This window comes from Myiozetetes cayanensis, unplaced genomic scaffold, assembly GCF_022539395.1.
Source record: "Myiozetetes cayanensis isolate MyiCay16 unplaced genomic scaffold, myiCay2020 scf5-8, whole genome shotgun sequence".
NCBI lineage: Eukaryota > Metazoa > Chordata > Aves > Passeriformes > Tyrannidae > Myiozetetes > Myiozetetes cayanensis.
The window spans coordinates 83,421,672-83,439,707 of NW_026087742.1; the positions used below are offsets into that span (position 1 = coordinate 83,421,672).

General features: G+C 40.8%; 2 protein-coding genes across 4 annotated transcripts in view; one reads left to right on the forward strand and one right to left on the reverse strand.

Moving 5' to 3' along the window:
- PPP2R3B (protein phosphatase 2 regulatory subunit B''beta) overlaps positions 1-1,480 on the forward strand; it is a 45,725-nt gene extending 44,245 nt beyond the window's left edge. For both annotated transcript variants that reach the window (XM_050331299.1, XM_050331300.1), the window contains one exon: positions 281-1,480. In XM_050331299.1, the coding sequence (XP_050187256.1) occupies positions 281-425 (145 nt within the window). In that variant the 3' untranslated portion in view covers positions 426-1,480. The remainder of the gene's footprint in view (positions 1-280) is intronic.
- Positions 1,481-1,562: 82 nt separating this feature from the next.
- The window catches only part of LOC126648402 (cohesin subunit SA-2-like), a 59,848-nt gene continuing 43,374 nt past the window's right edge, over positions 1,563-18,036 (reverse strand). For both annotated transcript variants that reach the window (XM_050331296.1, XM_050331298.1), the window contains exons 24-33: positions 17,696-17,788; positions 16,851-17,019; positions 14,167-14,318; positions 13,249-13,350; positions 11,791-11,945; positions 11,544-11,672; positions 7,700-7,890; positions 6,431-6,605; positions 5,359-5,452; positions 1,563-3,820 (exon numbers count right to left, since the gene is read on the reverse strand). In XM_050331296.1, the coding sequence (XP_050187253.1) occupies positions 3,812-3,820; positions 5,359-5,452; positions 6,431-6,605; positions 7,700-7,890; positions 11,544-11,672; positions 11,791-11,945; positions 13,249-13,350; positions 14,167-14,318; positions 16,851-17,019; positions 17,696-17,788 (1,269 nt within the window). In that variant the 3' untranslated portion in view covers positions 1,563-3,811. The remainder of the gene's footprint in view (positions 3,821-5,358; positions 5,453-6,430; positions 6,606-7,699; positions 7,891-11,543; positions 11,673-11,790; positions 11,946-13,248; positions 13,351-14,166; positions 14,319-16,850; positions 17,020-17,695; positions 17,789-18,036) is intronic.

Consider the following 18,036-nt stretch of genomic DNA (forward strand, 5'->3'; position numbering starts at 1 on the left):
TAGCTTTCTTGAAACTTCAGGGTTATTTGGCAAATACTTAGTTGTGTTTCTAACCTATGCATAGTCCACTGGAGCAGTGTGTGCTTTGAATCCCCTCAGTAAAGCTGATATAATTATTACAGAACCCTAGTACTGCTTCTGGTTACGTGGTTCTTTACTGTATTTAATTTAATATTGGAAAATACGTTCTTCCTGCAGGTGCCATGTTAGTGTTCCAACTTTTAAACACTCCCTGGCATAGACAGACTCTTTCAATATCTTTTTTTGTGTCTACCACTAGGTATGAAGCAGAACTGAATCCTGTAGACCATCAGAAGGCCAATGTCCTAAAGTACCAAATGGAGAGAAGACCATTTTTTGAAATGCCTTCCCATCTGGCTGATGTAGACTTGGATGAATATGACTATGAAGAGGATTTTGAGTAGAGGTTACTTATGGTCAACACTTGCAGAAAGAGAAGGGACAGTCTGCAGCAGGTCTGCTATACACCAATACATTTCAGTGGGGTTTGTTTCCTGGAAGTCAGCTTAGTTTTGTGCTAAAAATATTTAATCACTACACTACCTTTTAAGTAAAAGAAGCGCATTTGTATGGAATGATGAAAATTTTTGTATTTATTCAATAGTTTATAGTTTTTAAAATAGATTAAAATATTTATTTACAGATGTTGCATAATTCCTTTTTGGAAGAATAACAATATTTGGCTTTAGAGAAAAGTAATCTACTGTTTTTTAGAGAACTGTATAATTCTCTCAAAGTTGACGTGTGGTGCACTGACCATCTCCGTCCTGCCTGTGAACAGGTATTTCTGTCCTGGTGTGGGAGGTAAGGAGACAATTTATACCTGGCCTGCAATGCGCTTACACTCATAGAGAGCCCTAGTGGATGCCTTGGCAAGGAAGAGGCATGACAATGAGTGCACGATTCAGTGCTCATTTACAAGCAGAGTTTTGTTTGACAGGCTGACCATATTAGTAGTATACAAAGAAAGCGAATGCCCAAGATGAGTTGCTTTTCTTCTGTGTAGTCCTTGTTTGCCCGAAATTTAATTTTGCTTGCCCTTCTAAACTTCAGTCTTTTCATTGATGTTAATCATAAAAAAGATTATTTAACAATGAAATCTGTTTTAGTGTTCACACTTGATCCAAAATGGGTGTGTTAATTCATGTAGAAGGAACCAATTTTTTTAAAAGATCCTTTGTATAAATGTTACTTGATAAGTGATGTGCACTAATTTGTTGTGGGCATTCAGTGCTTTTGTCTGTCCCCCCCTTCGCTTGTTTGCTATTGACACATTCCGTGAATTCATCAGTGTCACAGCAGCATGAAATTGTTGTCTCACTCTTAAATGTTAAACAGATTTTTGTTGGGGGAAAAGATGTACAAAAAGATGTAAGTTATTTTTTTGGTTGCAGTGTAGATCTTTAAAATGTTTAAAAAACATGTTTGTATTTTCAAATAAAGACTTTCCTACATGTAATGTAACAGTTCTAATTGTTACATACTGCACACAGTAATGTCTTACTATTAAAGAACCACTCACAATAGGATGGGTTACACAGGTATGCAGTCTGGTTGGATAATGACAACAAGCTGCATATTCAGAGCAATCAGTCTCTAGCAGGTTTTTCTTTGTCCAAAGAGAGTTATCGCTGAGCAGCTGGGAGTGGTGCAGAGAAATCTGTTCTGCTCTACTCACCACACCCTCTCCTGTACAGACCCACACACCTGTGTGTGTATCTTAAGTAATGAAACCGATTGCTAAAGTGTTGGGGAACCTTACTGAGGAAAACTCAAGTCATTTTAATACCATTCAAAGGATTCTTAAAAAAAAAAAGGTGATTGGGGTTGATTATTCCAGTTTTAATAGACTCAACAATGTCAAATTTCTGTTAGTTGGATACCTTTTGCTACTTGCCCATGGTTTGGAGCTTTTAAGCAGTAAAGATACACAGAACATTTATGTTAAGCTCTGTTCCCTAAGGTGCTGTGGGAAAGGATGACCAACCACCTTTCTACATGATCCTGAACATCTGTTGCAGTGCAAGAGGTGGTGGCCTGCTGCTTTATCCTACCTGAAACCCGTCCTAAAAAGGGAGCTTGTAAATGGGCAATGAACAGTCACAGGCTTTCTCAGCACACAGTGACATTTCTCTGGTACACAGAGCTATGGTGCAGGGTCGACCTCTCCTGCAGAGCTTGTAGCTGTTGTTGCCACTTTAATGAGGTGCCTGTTAAATTCTGCTCTCTATTTTACTTGTAATAACCAACTCCCTTCTTTCCTAAGAATAGCAAATTATGTTGTTACTATGGAAGTGCCTTTTCTTACAATACATGAACTATAACAATTACTGTACCTTTCCCCAACAGGGTAATTCCCATACAAGAATTAAAGCATCTGTATGCTTGATGTGGTCCCAGGGATAACTGTTTTCTTAGTCAAGCTGTATTCTGTCTACCTGGTGCATGCTTAGGCCTAAATCCACACATCTAGGTGGATTAGGGAATTATCACTACCATAGTCCAGTTACTGACCAAGTCACAGGGCAACTGAGAACTGCATTATCTTAGAAGTGCTACCTCACCCCTTGTATTAGCCCACTGCATCCCCAGCTCTGCAACAGGAAACACGGGTTTAGTGCTGCCAATTCAGACTGCCCAATACCTGGGAGACAGTCATGGCTTTTCACTTCCATGTTTATGGGAACTCCCTTCTCAGCCTGCTGAATAACAGAACAAATGGGAAGGTCAGCAGGCATTGCTGCTCTTCTTTCCTCCAGACATGGCGTGGGAGTATCGCTTGCACATTCAGTACTAATGGATAGCAATAGTTCTGTAGTTTATTTTACACAGTTACAATCCAAAATATATATATATATATATATAAAAAGCTGATAGCGTTACTGCAATATACAATTCCATGGAGCAGTGCCAAAGTGTCAGTGAAAGCACCCACCACTCCCCCCCTGCTGCCTCTGAAACACTTGAGTGAAGATCATTTGCAAACTCTTAATGAAAAAACCCTACTTGTAATTACCATATTTACAGTGTATTTACAGTGTCTTTCCAGGCTTTACATTTTCCAAGCAAATACCACACAATCACTGTGTATAAAGGATTTCTTCCAGAGGAAAGTACTCAGTCAGCTGGTCTGCTGTTTCTTCCTTTGTTACTTAGAAGCCTTGATGCAGGTCTCCTGGGAACATGTCCTGATGCCCACAGACCACTAACCACATCTCTCTAAGCAATGCAATTTAGAAATACTTTCAGATGATTTGATCCAGGTTTTCCATTTTACAGGCAGGAAATGGCACTTGCCATCATCCAGCAGGTCACAGTGTTCACAGCTGGGCCAGGCTCCTTTCTCCCCAGCATCAGGTAAGAGGAAACAAGTAGGTATCCACCTTGGTTACCTCCAGTGGTAAAGAACACATCCAGCAGATTCAAACAAGCTTGTCTCACCTAGTTCACAGTCTTCGACTCAATATTTGTCTATACCCTGATTCCAGTCCTTCAGCTGTTAATTTTTCCAAGGCAGCATCAAGGACCAGGATGCAGTTGAGTAACGATGCTCATAACTCCCACAGCCTTGGAAGTGCCGCAGCCACATCAGCAATGCCCACAACCAGCAACAGCGAGAAATCAACCGCAGTGCTACAAACTGGTTCTGGGTGGATGCCCACAGGCACAGATTCACCTTGATGTGTCTCCTGCTGTCTCAGAGGATGCCCTCACAACCACGTTTTCAATTTAAACAATTTGCACAAAAAAACATAGTGTGTTCTTCACTTCTGTTTCTCCTCTCAGTGTCTTAACTGTCCTAGACCATAAGAAAAGGAAATTAAATCAGCCTTGACTTATGAAGAAGACATTATGTAAGAGCACATAAGGAATCTGCATAACATTGTAGCATCTAACCATCCACCAGCTTGTCCATAAAGCCAGCTCTTGGAAAGAACTATATTTAGCCTCCACAAAAGGAAATAAGCATTTCTATACCCCAAGGAGCCCAGAAAAGGCACTACAGGGAAAGGCCACACACTGAATAAGTAGTGCATTTTATATAAAACTTTAATCTTGCTCCATGGATTTAAATTCTTCTATTATCTATCTTCAGTAGGAGCTGCTCCAAGTACGTGGTCCAATCAACCTACATTTTAACACACATATGACTTGAAGAAAAGGTAGAAGTCCCTTTTTTCCTTCTAGTCCTCTTTAAAAACAAAACAAAAAAGCCCACCACTCATATGAAAAGGAACTCTTTGATCAACTTTACAGGAAAAACTCAAAAAGTCAAAAATCATGCAAAGTCTGAATGGGGCTTTAGATCCCAGATAGCCAGAGCCACTGGAAATCAAGGGGTTGCCTTACTCACTTCAGAAAACTATCTGCCAAACACTGAGTTAGCTGCGTTCTAAAGTGCAGAGAGCAGGGGAAAATACAGGAGAAAAACCTGAAGGAACCACTCAGGCTGCTGCAGTGGCTGACACAGTAAACCTTTAGAGGACAGAAGGGCTGTGAGTAGCTGCAGCACAGGAAAACTCATGGCCTGTCTTCCCCACTGCACCCCTTTCCATACAGTCACTCTGCAAGACCCTGCTGTACAATGTCCTATTTGAGTCCTTGCACTCCACTACCTCAAAGGCTTAAAAGTCTTTCTCTGCTGCAAGTATCCATTCCAGGGCTGAGCTGAGATCCAGGCAGACAGCTGCAGCTCTGCCAAACTTTGATCCCAAAGGCAATCAGTGCCTACAAGACAACCCGCCGGCTACACTGGCTGCCACTCCAAGCCCACAATGTTCTCATGCTTCCCTTCAAATCCCCAGCTGCTTTGGGGACAATTTAATCTGCCCAACAGCCTTGACTGGAAAAGGGCAAGTAACACGGGACACTCCAACGAGAGCTCTGGGCTGACCAGTGATCAGACACGTTCTGAATCTTTCAATCCAAAGAGCACAATGCAAACACAATTTCTGAAGCAAACATTCCCTGCAGGCCACGCAGCAGTGCCATTCTGCAATGTGTCGGTAACACAAAGCAACTGCGGCAAATGCCTCTTAATCAGAAAGCTTCACAATATGGCAAAAAGGAAATGGGATTCTCTTAGTGCATCCTAGCTGGCATTCAGTGTACCTAAGGATGTCTAGATGCTACAATAAGAATTGCCCTAAAATGCAGATCAAGCTGAAGGAGGAAACTACAGTTACAGCTGGAAAGGGAAGAGTGGAATCCCCCTTTTCTCACCCTGAAACGGACCACAAAAGAGCAGCCCCCCTTTGCTGCTAGATGGTTACTCAGGAGTCTCTGACCTCACATTCACCACCTCCACAACAAGTGGAAAACCTGAGCCAGGATTACCTGATCTGCACCAACAACATCAACATCAACATCTTCAGTTGTGCCTCCTGCTTGACCCTCCTCTGAGACATCTTCTGTCTTAATCTCATCTTTGCTGGAAATAAAAAAGAAACCAAAAAAATCTAAGTCTTGAGAAACCTCATAACAGAGGCTGCACATTGCACAGTGTGTTTAGGGCAGACACTTCTGCTGCTGATATCCATGTAAGGTAGCCTAAAATTACTGGCCCAGAATTTCCCAGGTATGAAACAGGTTATGCTCTGAGGAATTTCCAATAAAGCAGTTCAGAAACAAAACCTTGATTTAAACAGGGGCTACCTTCATGTTTAATAAATTTTTGTTCTATTTTACTTGTATTCACTGGGTCCATTTAACAAGTGTCCCTGGAAACCTGGAAAAGTATCCATCTTTCTGAGATTTATGTCTCACCTTTTAACCTACCAATATGGGAAATGGCACCTAACACCTCAATAAATTGCCTGTATTAAAGAAAACTATTGCAACTGAGCCCTTTGATTGATTTACAGAGCTCAGAAGTAGACTCCAGACTCCTACTTCTGCAGCACTTCTCATATCCAAGTTCTGTGGGGTTTCCCTTAGGCATGTGTGCCTGCTGCACAAAGACAGACACTCCTCTAAAAGGAAGCCACCAGTTACACAATAGTTAATAGCAGATCTGCAGAGACAAGAATCCTCTTTCATTTCCAGAGATGCAGAAAAGACTTATCATCTGGCTGCAGCAAACAGCCAGGGAGTAACCAACACCACAGCCCTCCAGTCAGGACCAGAGAAGTGGCACAGGGAACTTTCCTCCTTCCTTGTCTTTTTCTCTGTACACTCGATATTAGTCCAAGAAGGCACGGAAGCCCTGTGACAGTGGCAGGCTAAAGCAGCAAATGTAGATACTGGACTAAGGAAACATGTCCTTGGGACAGAGTCCATAAGAAAGACAGGAGGGGCACACATCCTTTGCCCATAAGTATTATCAAAAACAGAAGCAGAGGTGGATAGAGAGACCCCAACTGTCAATACTGGGACAAGTGAAAGAGGTTGTAAGGCATAAAACTCTCACCAGTATCTTCTGCGCAGCCCTCCTGGACAAAGGAATGGCAAACGTTCCTGCAAGCACATCTCTCGAGATTTCAGCCTCTTCCTGTTTTTCCCTGCTGCAGAGGGAAGCTGGGAAGAGCACTGCTGTTCTGGGGCTTTGCTTGCTGCTTCAGTCGGGCTGGTTTCAGGCAAAGACCCTGCAACAGACAGCGAACAGAATTGCTCTTCAGCATCACCCTCAGAGGTCTTGAGATGGACGTTTCCAGCATGTTCCCCACCGCAGTGAAACAATGGGGCCAAGCTCAAAAGGAGATCTGGAGCAAAGTATTCATTTATTGAAGGAGATGGCTAAAAGCCACTTAAAAGAAAATCCATTTAATTTGCCCACTGGTCATTTTTGCAATCTAGATTTATGAACTTGGCCCTGGTCCATAGCTGCTATCAGTACTGCTGAGTCTATAAGAAAAGAAGGTCCTCAAGAAAAGAGGACCTTTGGGGACACAAGGGAACAAGGTCTCTGAAGGCAAGGCACTGAGAAGAAAATTTACAAGAAAGGATGAGAAAGAAACTAAGGGACATTGGAAAAATTTCCTTTCCTCCACATATGACTGCACATGTCCATAGCACTTAGCATTGTTATTAGCAATTGTTTTCACACTGGCTTTATTACATTTTAACAGTCCCACCATATCCATGCAATGAATATTTAATTACAGATTGGAAGTCCACGAATGCTGCTAAAGCCTGGATGCAGCCCACCTAACTATAACTCTTAAAAGCAGGAATATAATCTTACAGGCTCCCTAGAAATTCAACAGAGAGAAAAACCTTAGAAGATGATTTGGCTGAAATTCATCTGGGCTGAAGATCTGAATCAACTTCTGGAAATGCCTCTCCTGTCTCAATTACCTACAAGGCCTAAAGCAACAATGCCCTTAAGTTAAAAATTAAAAGCCATCAACCAAGTCTCAGTGGCACAGACAAATGCCAGATCTCAGTATAGAGCAGAACTCAGATAATCTTGAATTCTGCTCACTCAGAGCAGCTCAACCTTACTGCTATTGAGTGATGAAGGGACCTTTAACAACAACAAAGCTGAAGGCAAAAACCACCGTTTAAACTGGAAAGTCCACAACATCCAGTGCACTGTGGTACTGTACTGCTAATGCAAAGCATGAAGTGCATTTTAGCAAATACAAATTTGGTAAAACAAAGCAAAATAGCAAGTGCAGCAATTTTGACAGACAGACAAAGCAAATACAGCCGATCAAGAACAGGGAAGTTTTCATACCATTAGACAATTTCCTTTTAACAGAAGATGTCTTAGATGTGCCCACGGGGGACCACTCTCCCAAACTGCCGAGGGCAGAGCTCTCCTCATCTTCATTTGCCAATAAAGAGTTTCTGTAGCAGACCAAGGGCTGCCATTCGTCTCCTCTGCAGGGCAGTGGTTCTGCTATGTACCTCTGTAAGTAAGTGTACCTGGGGAAAAACAAAAGCAAGCATAAGAAAACTCGTATCTTTCACTTCAATGTCTGGGGCAGGTATTGCTAGAAAGGCTTTTCCCTTTACTCTCTAAAGGTGCAGACAGAACTGCTGAACAAAGGGCTTCCCTCATCTCTGAAATCTCTATTTAAAATACAAATGCCTTCAAAGCTAAAAAAGTGCTTTAATTTTTGCATTAGAAACAACATTAGATCCACTGAAATTACAAAATTACATCAGTTTCTAGAAAGAATTTCCTGTGCAGGGAAAGTCACTGCCAATGGCTACTGCCAGTAGCAATTTGAATGGAGCAGAATTCGTGAGGGTGCACTCCTACTGGTGGCCTTTTCTGCCTCATGGACTGCAACACAAAGGAGATCCCAGGTGAGAGATGCTCCTTGTGATTCAATAGTACAGGAAACAACAGAGGTCAGAAAATGGGGTATTTACACCATGAGTGCCTATTCTGTCAAAATTTAAAAAAAAAAAAAAATCAGTTAAACCACTTTTCCATAGTATCATCTCAAAAACAATCCAATTCTTTCAGCTTCTCAGTAAAATTCCAAGTGTCTGCAACAAGCAGCTAACAGCTCTGCAGTTATGACAACATGGGATGTGGGAAACATTGTTTCAAATCCCTCTTCTGTCTGATTCAATCCAGAGATTTGACTTCAGGCCTTCCTGAATCCCGTGTGAAGCTATCACCTTTTCTGGAGCAAAGAGGCCTTCGTCAAACATTCTTTTTGAAAAACAAGACATTTCTGACAAAGTCTTTCTGACCCATTCCTACTTCATAACAATAAGAAAAGAAAACCAAAGTCTGACTCAGGATTAGAAACTGGATATTCACTGCATTTCAGCTACAGTTCATCACTTTGAAATCAAGCCTAGTGTTGTTAAAACAGACCCCACCTTAGCAAATACCAGAAGTGACAGCTTTAACACCAGCCTGTACAGTATATTACTCTTTTTGTGATTACGAGAGTGGCCTGGAAAATATCAGACATTTCATTCACTTTGCAAAACAAGAAAACCAGTGCTGAGAGGAGGTCAGGGTAAGCACCGTCTCCAAAACAATTAGAGTCCTGGCCTTGGGGGGCCCCAGGGATCGAGAAACCCTGGTAATGGAATTTGTTGGTTTCAAACAAGCACGTATTGTAACTACAGTTTCAGGGTCTAATCTAACTGCTATCAATGTCAATGGAAAGACTCCTACTGATTCAGGAATCAGGCCCTTCATGCTGCTTGCTATTCAGCAATTCATTTCTTGTGTGCATTTTGCGGTACAGAGCAATTGACAAGTCAGGTATTTTACTGCTACAGCCTGAGCAATTACAGGGGAGAGGGTTAAAGTCCATATACTTTGATGGTGTTGAAATATAGCCCTTTCTAACAAATGCCCATATTCTGTATCTCATCTGTTACAGGTACGTTCACATATGTTAACATACAGACCTGGACATCAATCCTATGATTAATAAGAAACATGAAAATAACCAGATGTTTATTTCTAAAAGTTCATGTTGACCTAAAACATTCCATTCAATAATTTATGATAGAGCTAAACATAAATATTTCTAAGAGGAAATATAATCTCCAGCCTCTGCAAGGCACTTTAGGCTTCCCAGAATAGAAACTGTTATTCTAGAAACATAGTATGAATTACTTGTGGATAAATTGCAATTTCCCCTCTTGTGAATTTTATTGTTTCCCATTTGTTCCCAGCAGCAGTGGGAAGGTCCAAAGCAGTAGGAACTGAAGTCAAGTGCATTCTCTGCTAGATTCTGTATTTCCCACAAAACTTTTCAATCAATAAACCGACCTATGTAACACATTCAGAAATATACTTCTAGAGCATATCCTCTGATCAAGAGGTTAAATACAGTCCTAGCAAAAGAGTTATCAGGATTTAGCTTTAAATCTGCCCACATCAACAATTAAATATTTTCCTCTTGTTGAATTAGAAACTACTCCTTAGAGGTAAATGAAATGACAGCTTTTCAAATATGGATTAACAGAAAGCTAATTATTGCATGGGTGTCACCACAGATGGTAATAGTTCTTTAAAATCCAGACAACATGGACAGAGTTATACAGAAACTGTACAATCTGGGTCTGGAGCACTTTCCCTATGAACACAGTTTGAGAGAGTTGTGGTTGTTCGGCCTGGAGAAGAGAAGGCTTTGGGCACAACTTACAGCACCTTCCAGTACTTAAGGGGAGTCTCCAAGGGAGCTGGAGAGGGATTTTTTACAGGGGCACATAGAGATAGGACATGGCTTTTAATGGCTTTAAACTGAAAGAGAGGGGGTCTGAATTAGATATTAGGAAGAAATTCTTGACTGTAAGAGTGATAAGGCACTGGAACAGATTGCTCAGAGAGTTCGTGGAAGTCCCATACCTGGAAGTGTTCAAGGCCAGGCTGAATAGGGTTTTGAGCAACCTAACCTAGTGGAAGGTGTCCCTGCCCATGGCAGGAGGATTGGAACAACATTATCCTTGAGGTCCTATGGATTCTATGAAAAGCAGTTTTAGTCGTAAACCTCAAAGATTCTCATCTGAGAAAAATGCAAGAATACCCAGAGATTATCCCCCTTTATGTTTATCAGGGTTTGTAATCAGTGTATGTTAACTATTTTTCTTCTGCATTTTGCGTTCTGGGTTCGAATTAATTTTTTCAAATGAACTGTCTGTGTAGCTGGCAATTGTTAATGAATCATGTTATGTGAACTAACAGGAAGGTAGATGTTTTACCACTCTTGACCCATGTTACATAAAACCTGGTTGATGATCCCCACAAAAATTATCCTTCAACTTAAGAAAAAGCAATGCAGGAGCAAGTAAGTTACACAGAGCTCAGCAAGATGCGGTAATTGGGGTTTTTTTCCATTTCTGCTGACTTTCTTTCAAAAGTGAAACTTTTCTTGTCATGTACTGGAGTGATATGCTCAGAAATTCAAAAAGGCAGATGTGTCTTAATGTTTCATCTTACATTCCCATGTCTCCAAATATGCTCTCAGGAAAATGGAAATACCTGGGGTTTACAGTATCTATAAATAAAATACTGAAATGCAGAGACCCAGATCCAAAATAAGCAGCACTGACTAAGGAAGTAATGCTAAAGGTCAAATAGAAGGAAGAATGTTACTTCCTTCTCAAAATGACTGGACCTGAGGCAGGTGAAGGGAATAAAGAGACATACTCATACATCTCTCCATTCAGACATATAATACCCCACAATGCCAAAATAAGGTTATCATTCTTATTAAATGTAAATACTTAAACCACTGTAAAACATGGGCCTACTGATAAGGGCATATTCGTATGTAAATAATAAATTCTTGAATTTAAATATCCACATTATGAAGATGTCACAGATATATTCCAAATATACACCACAGAATTCACGTAATAGAGGCCTGAAGCTGTGGAATTAGATCATGACAAAATAATGATCCATGCCCTGTTTGTTCCTGAAATAACTCCTACTACAAAATTCAACAAGTGTCTCTCAAACAGCCTCAGGGACGGAATGATTTCAGAGGTCTCTGAAAAGCCCTTGAGCAAATTCTGCCATACTGAAGCTCAAGTGTCCTGTGTACAGGGATACACAAATCACAGACTGTGTATGATGGTGTACAAGAACTTACACTAGTCTTTTGTCTGGCTTTAACAGCTTGTTGGAAAATTCACTGATGATTAACAGAAAGCCCAAGTTAGGAGGCAAGCATTTTCCATCTACTCCAGTAGCTCCTTGAAAAGCAAATTCAATCCCTTCCCTATTGGAAGAAAAGGAAAAAAAAAAAAAAGAAAAAAAAAGAGCAGAGTAATAAACAGTTAAAATAGACAACTAACAAAATAATGACCACAGACAACGTGATGTTACATGGCACATACTTGTGTATCATGGCTATAGATTCTCTAGATTTCACTTGGTCCCAACCAAATGTTAGTGAAAAGCGACGAGCAAGTTCTTTGATGTTTGTAAAGGAAGCAGAGGAGAAGTCCACACCACTACTGCTGTCTTGGCTTTCTGCATGTGTCTGAAACAGCTGCAAGAGAAGTCTCAGATAAGCAAACACAGGTAATCCTAGAGACAAACAGCACCAGGAAGACAGAGAGACGTGCACAGCAAGCAACAGTTGCCTTACACAGACAGAAGCCTTACAAAATAGCAGGTAAGTCAATTGTTTCTGAAGCACATGAATGAACAAGAAGAAGTAACTTGACACAAATGACACAGGTGAGCTCAACAGGCACAAATCAAAAAAAAAACTAAAATAAAAAATGATGTGCATAAACAGAGAAGCAATTCCTGAAGATCTGAAGATGATGGTTCCACTGACCCCATCTCCTCTTGGGACTTCTGAACCAAGCCCCAGAAGCCTAATTTGCCTGAGAGGCTTTCAGAGTAGCAGAAGGCTACAAAGCAGCAAGTCTGACAGCAGCATAGTCCAGTTTCTGAGAGTGGGTCAAAAGCACAACATGAGCCCAATTAAATATGCTTTGGGGTTTTTTCCTAACAGAATATGGAAGTAGCTTGTTCTCTTCAACCTGTTAACTTTCAAGGTCAAGCAAAGGCCAAAAAGGGCCTGCTGTCTATGTGATACCTAAACACAAAGTCCTGACTATGTCAGCAGAATATATGTAGCCAAATGCTGCTTAGCCCCATCTAAGCTCAGATTTCAAGGGCTAGTTCACAGATCTAAGCCCTGGCAATGTGTGTGAAATAACCAAAGCTCATGTATCAGTACCCTCTGGTAGGAGCCTGCTCTCTGGATTACAGCACGACTCCAGGCTACAAGCAGCTCTGGCCATGGGCAGAGCAGGCAAAAGCAGCTGTTAAAATAGCTAACTGGTTATCAGTCAGCAGCTGCAAGCCACAGCAACTGAGCTCCCTCAGAAGAGCTGCAACCCACTTTTCTCCAGAAAAAAATGCTGAAAATACAGGGGGTTGGAGCTGACCAACCAGAGGCACATCTGTGGTTCCTCAAATTCAACAGAAATTAGGATAATCCGTAAAACACAGCACAGTATCCTTAACATTTGTTAAGGTTAAGAGAATACTTACCATATGCCAAGAAACACTTCAGTTCTAACATACTTGAAGATTAAAATCATGACCAAATAAATCAAGCACAAAATTACCTTTTAAAATTGATGTAATGAATTTAAAGGAGTTTTAATTATGACATGTGAAAACAATGTACACATAGAAAGTGCAGGAAAGGAAATAATTTCTTTCATTAGGTTTTCTAATGATTATGAATAATTATGGCACAGTAGGTAAAAATCTTCACTGTGAATACAGCTGTCATAAGAGCCCCTAGTAACTTACTTTAATCTTAACCTTACCTGCTGCAGACAAAGAATCAGTGTCTTGGCACTCTGCATTTTGTTATTGTGCCTCATCTTGCTTAACATTTCTTTAATTATGTCTCCAAAATCGTTGTAGGTCTAGTAATAGCAACAAAACAAATGAGAATTATCATTCCCCTTCTTTAGCACTGGAAGCACACAAAACATGTGGCTGTTCATGTGACACAGGAAGTTCATAAAACACTCCCAATATCCAAACACACATGTTAGAAGATGAAAACTGGACTTTTCATATTATTTCATATGTAAACCAATGGTATGCTCCTTTAAGAGTAATGTCAGGATTAAAGTTTTACTGAAATAATTATTAAGTATTATTTATAACAAAAGAACAAAGCCTCTTTGGGAGACAAAAAGAGAGTTTTCTGTCTTTAACCAGTGTTTGCCAAGGTAGTAAAGAACAAGATTCATATTCAGGGATTTCCAAGCTCTGTTAGTTGACTCAGGGAAACTTCCCACTTTGTTCTCGGCCCTCTTGAAACCCAGTTTAGAGTGGCTGAAGCTCTACTAATTGTCTAAACCCTGGGACTCAGGTGAAATGTAGGCCACTTCTGTGTGAGCAGCATGAAGTAACTTGACCGCTTCAGTGTGAGAAGCTCTACGTCTAGAACACTCTCCAGCCATACACTGCTTCTTTGCAGTGGCCTCTCTGGAGAATGTGAGGAGCAAACATATTCTTTGCTCAGTTTTCAGTTGCTTTGTCTGCAGTGAGGTATCTTTGTGGAGCCAAGGGAAGAGATTTGCCCCACTCCTGCTTGATTTTATAGCCCTTTGGTGATTATACAAGGATTCTGAGCCATAACACTATTAACACCACATCTTTCACACACAATGGAGTCACTTTCAAAAACTAAAATGCACTGATAGGGAAAGCAACCCTATATAAAACATTACCTTCACATAATACTTATAGATCTCAGCAGCTGCAGTCATCTCTACCACATTATACACTATTAACTTGCAATATGCTGCAAGAAGACTCCGCTTCTTGTGCAAGTCATCCAGTTTGCAACTTTCATCCTTTTTCTCTTCCTCTTCTGTCAGGTCTAGGGAAACAAAAGCATTGAAGCTTTGTTCTATTACTTTTTTCAAGATATCTCAACTTAAATGACCAACTTTCATCTAAATAGCACAGACTCAGCTGTTCAGTCAACATGCTAAGCAACAGATGCCAGAGCTCATTCCTGTATAAATCAGAAAACAAAGGTTTATACCCATTTCAAAGCCTGCAGCTGATGACAGTGAAAAAAAGTTATTTCCACAGTCTTCTACTCTGATCCTCATAGGGCCTTTGCATTTCTACTAGTCAGAATCTCCTTGTACAACACTACTCACAGCTACAGAATAAAACCAGAGTGTAGAATAGCAGGCACAAACACAACAAATGGAAGTGACCAGAAAAATTGCAACCACATTTCTTTTTCCTATAATAAAACAGATGCTAGAAAAGTAGCACATAACTCATCAGAAACCCTACAAAAGTAGTCATACACAGTCAACAAGAGTTCAGATGAGACTCTCCAAGTGGTTATCAACAGGACTAAAAAAAAAAAGTCATTTAATAGCATTAAGAACATATTAAGTGTCTGGAACGTGAGTTAACTACTATCTGGATAATTTGTGGAAAACAAATACTCTTATGAGTATTCCAACAATGCTACGAAGGTGCTTGGGGAGAGCTTCATGCAGTAGGAGAGCTGATACACTTTTTCTTGCTGCATGTGAAACCTATCAGCTGCCAGAAGACTTCAGTCTCTGGCCTATAATTTTGATGTGGACTATTTCTGCTTCTAGAATGACTATGGGCCTAGAAACAAACATAAGGCAAATGACTTATGAAGTATCTGCAAATTAGAGTTAAAACTAGAATGAAACAGCTGCCAGCTGTGCACACAGACATGCACACCCACAAGCATCACAAAATCACTTGTTCAGAGAGGAATGTGCAATGGGATGAGAGGGATCTGTTGTGAGGAGAACTGAGAAATTGAAAGCGTCATAGAAAATGGGTTTGAAAAAGATCTCAGGCCATCTAACTCAAAACAGGAACAATTTTATCAGTTTCAGAAATGTAACATATGCAACTAGGATACTACAACCTACACTTGTGCCACCTTTTTTACTGTATGTCTCCCTTTACTAATACAGATTGTCTTCTACTATCTCTCTGCTGCAGTTTTGGCCCATCAGCAGTTCTTGCATATACACTGTGATCTGAAGAACTCTGGTGCCCAAACCTGAACACAGAACTCCATCTGAACAGCTGAAGGAAAGAGTTTTACAGAGAAATCTAGAACTTGTTTTTTAGAGCATGACACTTGAACTTGGCCTCAGAACCACAATGAACTAACAATCTATTTTCAAAACACTCCCAAAAGAAACCAGCCTTCATAATTATGACCTCAACAGAGCTTCCAAATGTGTTTGAAAAAAGGCAACAGAGCAACAAATACTGTTTCCCACTGGACTGAGAGCAGCCCTGAGAAAAAGGACTTGGGGGTGTTGGTCGATAAGAAGCTCAACATGACCCTGCAACATGTGCTTGCAGCCCAGAAAGCCAACCATGTGCTGGGTTGCATCAAAAGCAGCGTGGCCAGCAGGTCAAGGGAGGTGATTCTGCCTATCTGCTCTGCTCTGGTGAGACCCCACCTGCAGTGCTGCATCCAGTTTAGGGGCTCCCACCATAAGAAGAATGTGGGGCTGCTGGAGCAAGACCAGGGGAGGGTTATGAAGATGATCATAGGGCTGGAGCACCCTGGCTATGGAGACAGGTTGAGAGAACTAGGGGTTTCAGCCTGGAGAAGAGACCTTACAGCACCTTCCCAGTACCTGAAGCGGGCCAACAAGAGCTGGAGAAGGACTTTGTACACAGGCATGTAGTGATAAGACAAGGGGAAATGGCTTTAAACTGAAAGAGGGCAGATTTATTCCTTACGTATAGGAAGGAATTCTTGATTGTCAGGGTGGTGAGGCACTGGAACAGGTTGACCAGAGAATTCGTGAATGCCCCATCCCTGTTCAAGGCCAGGCTGGATGGGGCTCTGAGCAACCTGGTCTAGTGGAAGGTGTCCTGCCTATGCCAGGGGGGTTGGAACTAGGTGGTCTTTAAGGTCCCTTCCAACCCAAACTAGTCTATGATTCCGTAAAATCTGCCCCACAGCCCCAAAATCAAAATCCACTAATCCTTTACTCTGATGGTTTCAAAGGGTCCACACACTGAGAGCCACACTGCAACACTGCAAGGCTTTCCTCTAATACCATCACCTGTACCACAAAAGTCAGTCTTCCAAATTCTTTTACGTTCTCACTCATCCCTGCATAGCTTCAGCCCTTTTCATCCTACAAGTAAATAGGCAGCTATATCCTATGGTTAATCCACAGATCAAGTGGTACAGGTCAGTGAATAACAGGTCATCCATTTCGTCTGTAAAGGGGCCCGACAGGAAAAAAAAACAAAGCAACCCACAAAACAACGACAACAACAAAAGAGGCCAGCCCCTTTTCCTGATACATTCACTGCAGATGACAAGTGATAGCAAAAGTGGTAGATTGTTTTTCTGGTGATGAAGATGCCTAACCTTTTCTTTCCTCTTCTTCGTCCATAAAAACATGTTCCCGGATAAACAGAAACAGTTTTTCCTGAAGTGATGCGTTAGGAAGATAACCTAGAAGTCCAATTGCTTCTTCGTTATTATTTGAAGCCTGATGACTCAAAATCAGCAACCAGTCACAGAGTATCATGAAGGCCTGTATCAAGCAAACAAAACCAAAGAAGGATACTGTGTTACTTGTCATGCCAACTCCACTTTGCATCTCCATCAAACACAACCTAGCTTCCATCCCACTTCTTCCTTGCAAACTAAAGATTTCTTTTTGCCTCAGCTGTGGTGAAATGCCACAGCTAAGCCCTTTCAAAACTTGTACCTTAGGATGCAGTGTATATATGCAAGTATCATACATGAACAACACCTAAAGATTTTCAAACTTCCATGGGAAAGAAGAGGAACTCCATTATGTTGGAATATCTCTCTTTTAACCCATGAATCACTGGACAATTTCTACAGATTTTTTAGGTAATATTCATAGCAAGACATTAATAAAGCAATGATAGCAACCAGTACACTGATCAGTCTAATCAGAAAACACAATGACTGTCACTCAGATTCAGGCCTTGATTCTGCAGATGGACCCATGGAGATACAAATCTATGCTTGACTAAAGCACAAACTTGTATTTAACTAACATAACTTTAGTTTTTCATTAAAATATATAGTTGAAGATTTTTTTTTAAAGAATTAATTTTCTTCTAAGAGACAAAAACATAGCAAAATTGGTAGAAGAAAATACGAGTATGAAAAGAAAGGCAGGCACTTAAAAGGAGATCTGAGCATGAATGCTAATTAAGTGATAGAGAAACACAAACCTTTTCTCTTACATCTTTTTCCTTATGTTGGAGGAAGCACGTGCAAATCTGACTGAAACGTCTCAGCTCCCTTCTTAGTGGAAAAAGAGTCTCCTAAAAACGTATTTAGGAAAGGAGAAAGGATCAGCATGTATAGGATTATGATTCAACAGAGAATTACAGAACAAACAACAGTTGCATCTTTCTTCCACTTGTATTATTCCTTTAAGATAGCACAGCTGATGACATTATGAAAGAAGCTGACATCTCATGGTACAACATCTTACTAGCCATGAACAACTTGCATCTGTCACACTTGCTGAAGTCACAAACTCTTTGTTTTTCATTCTCTAGGGTAGGCA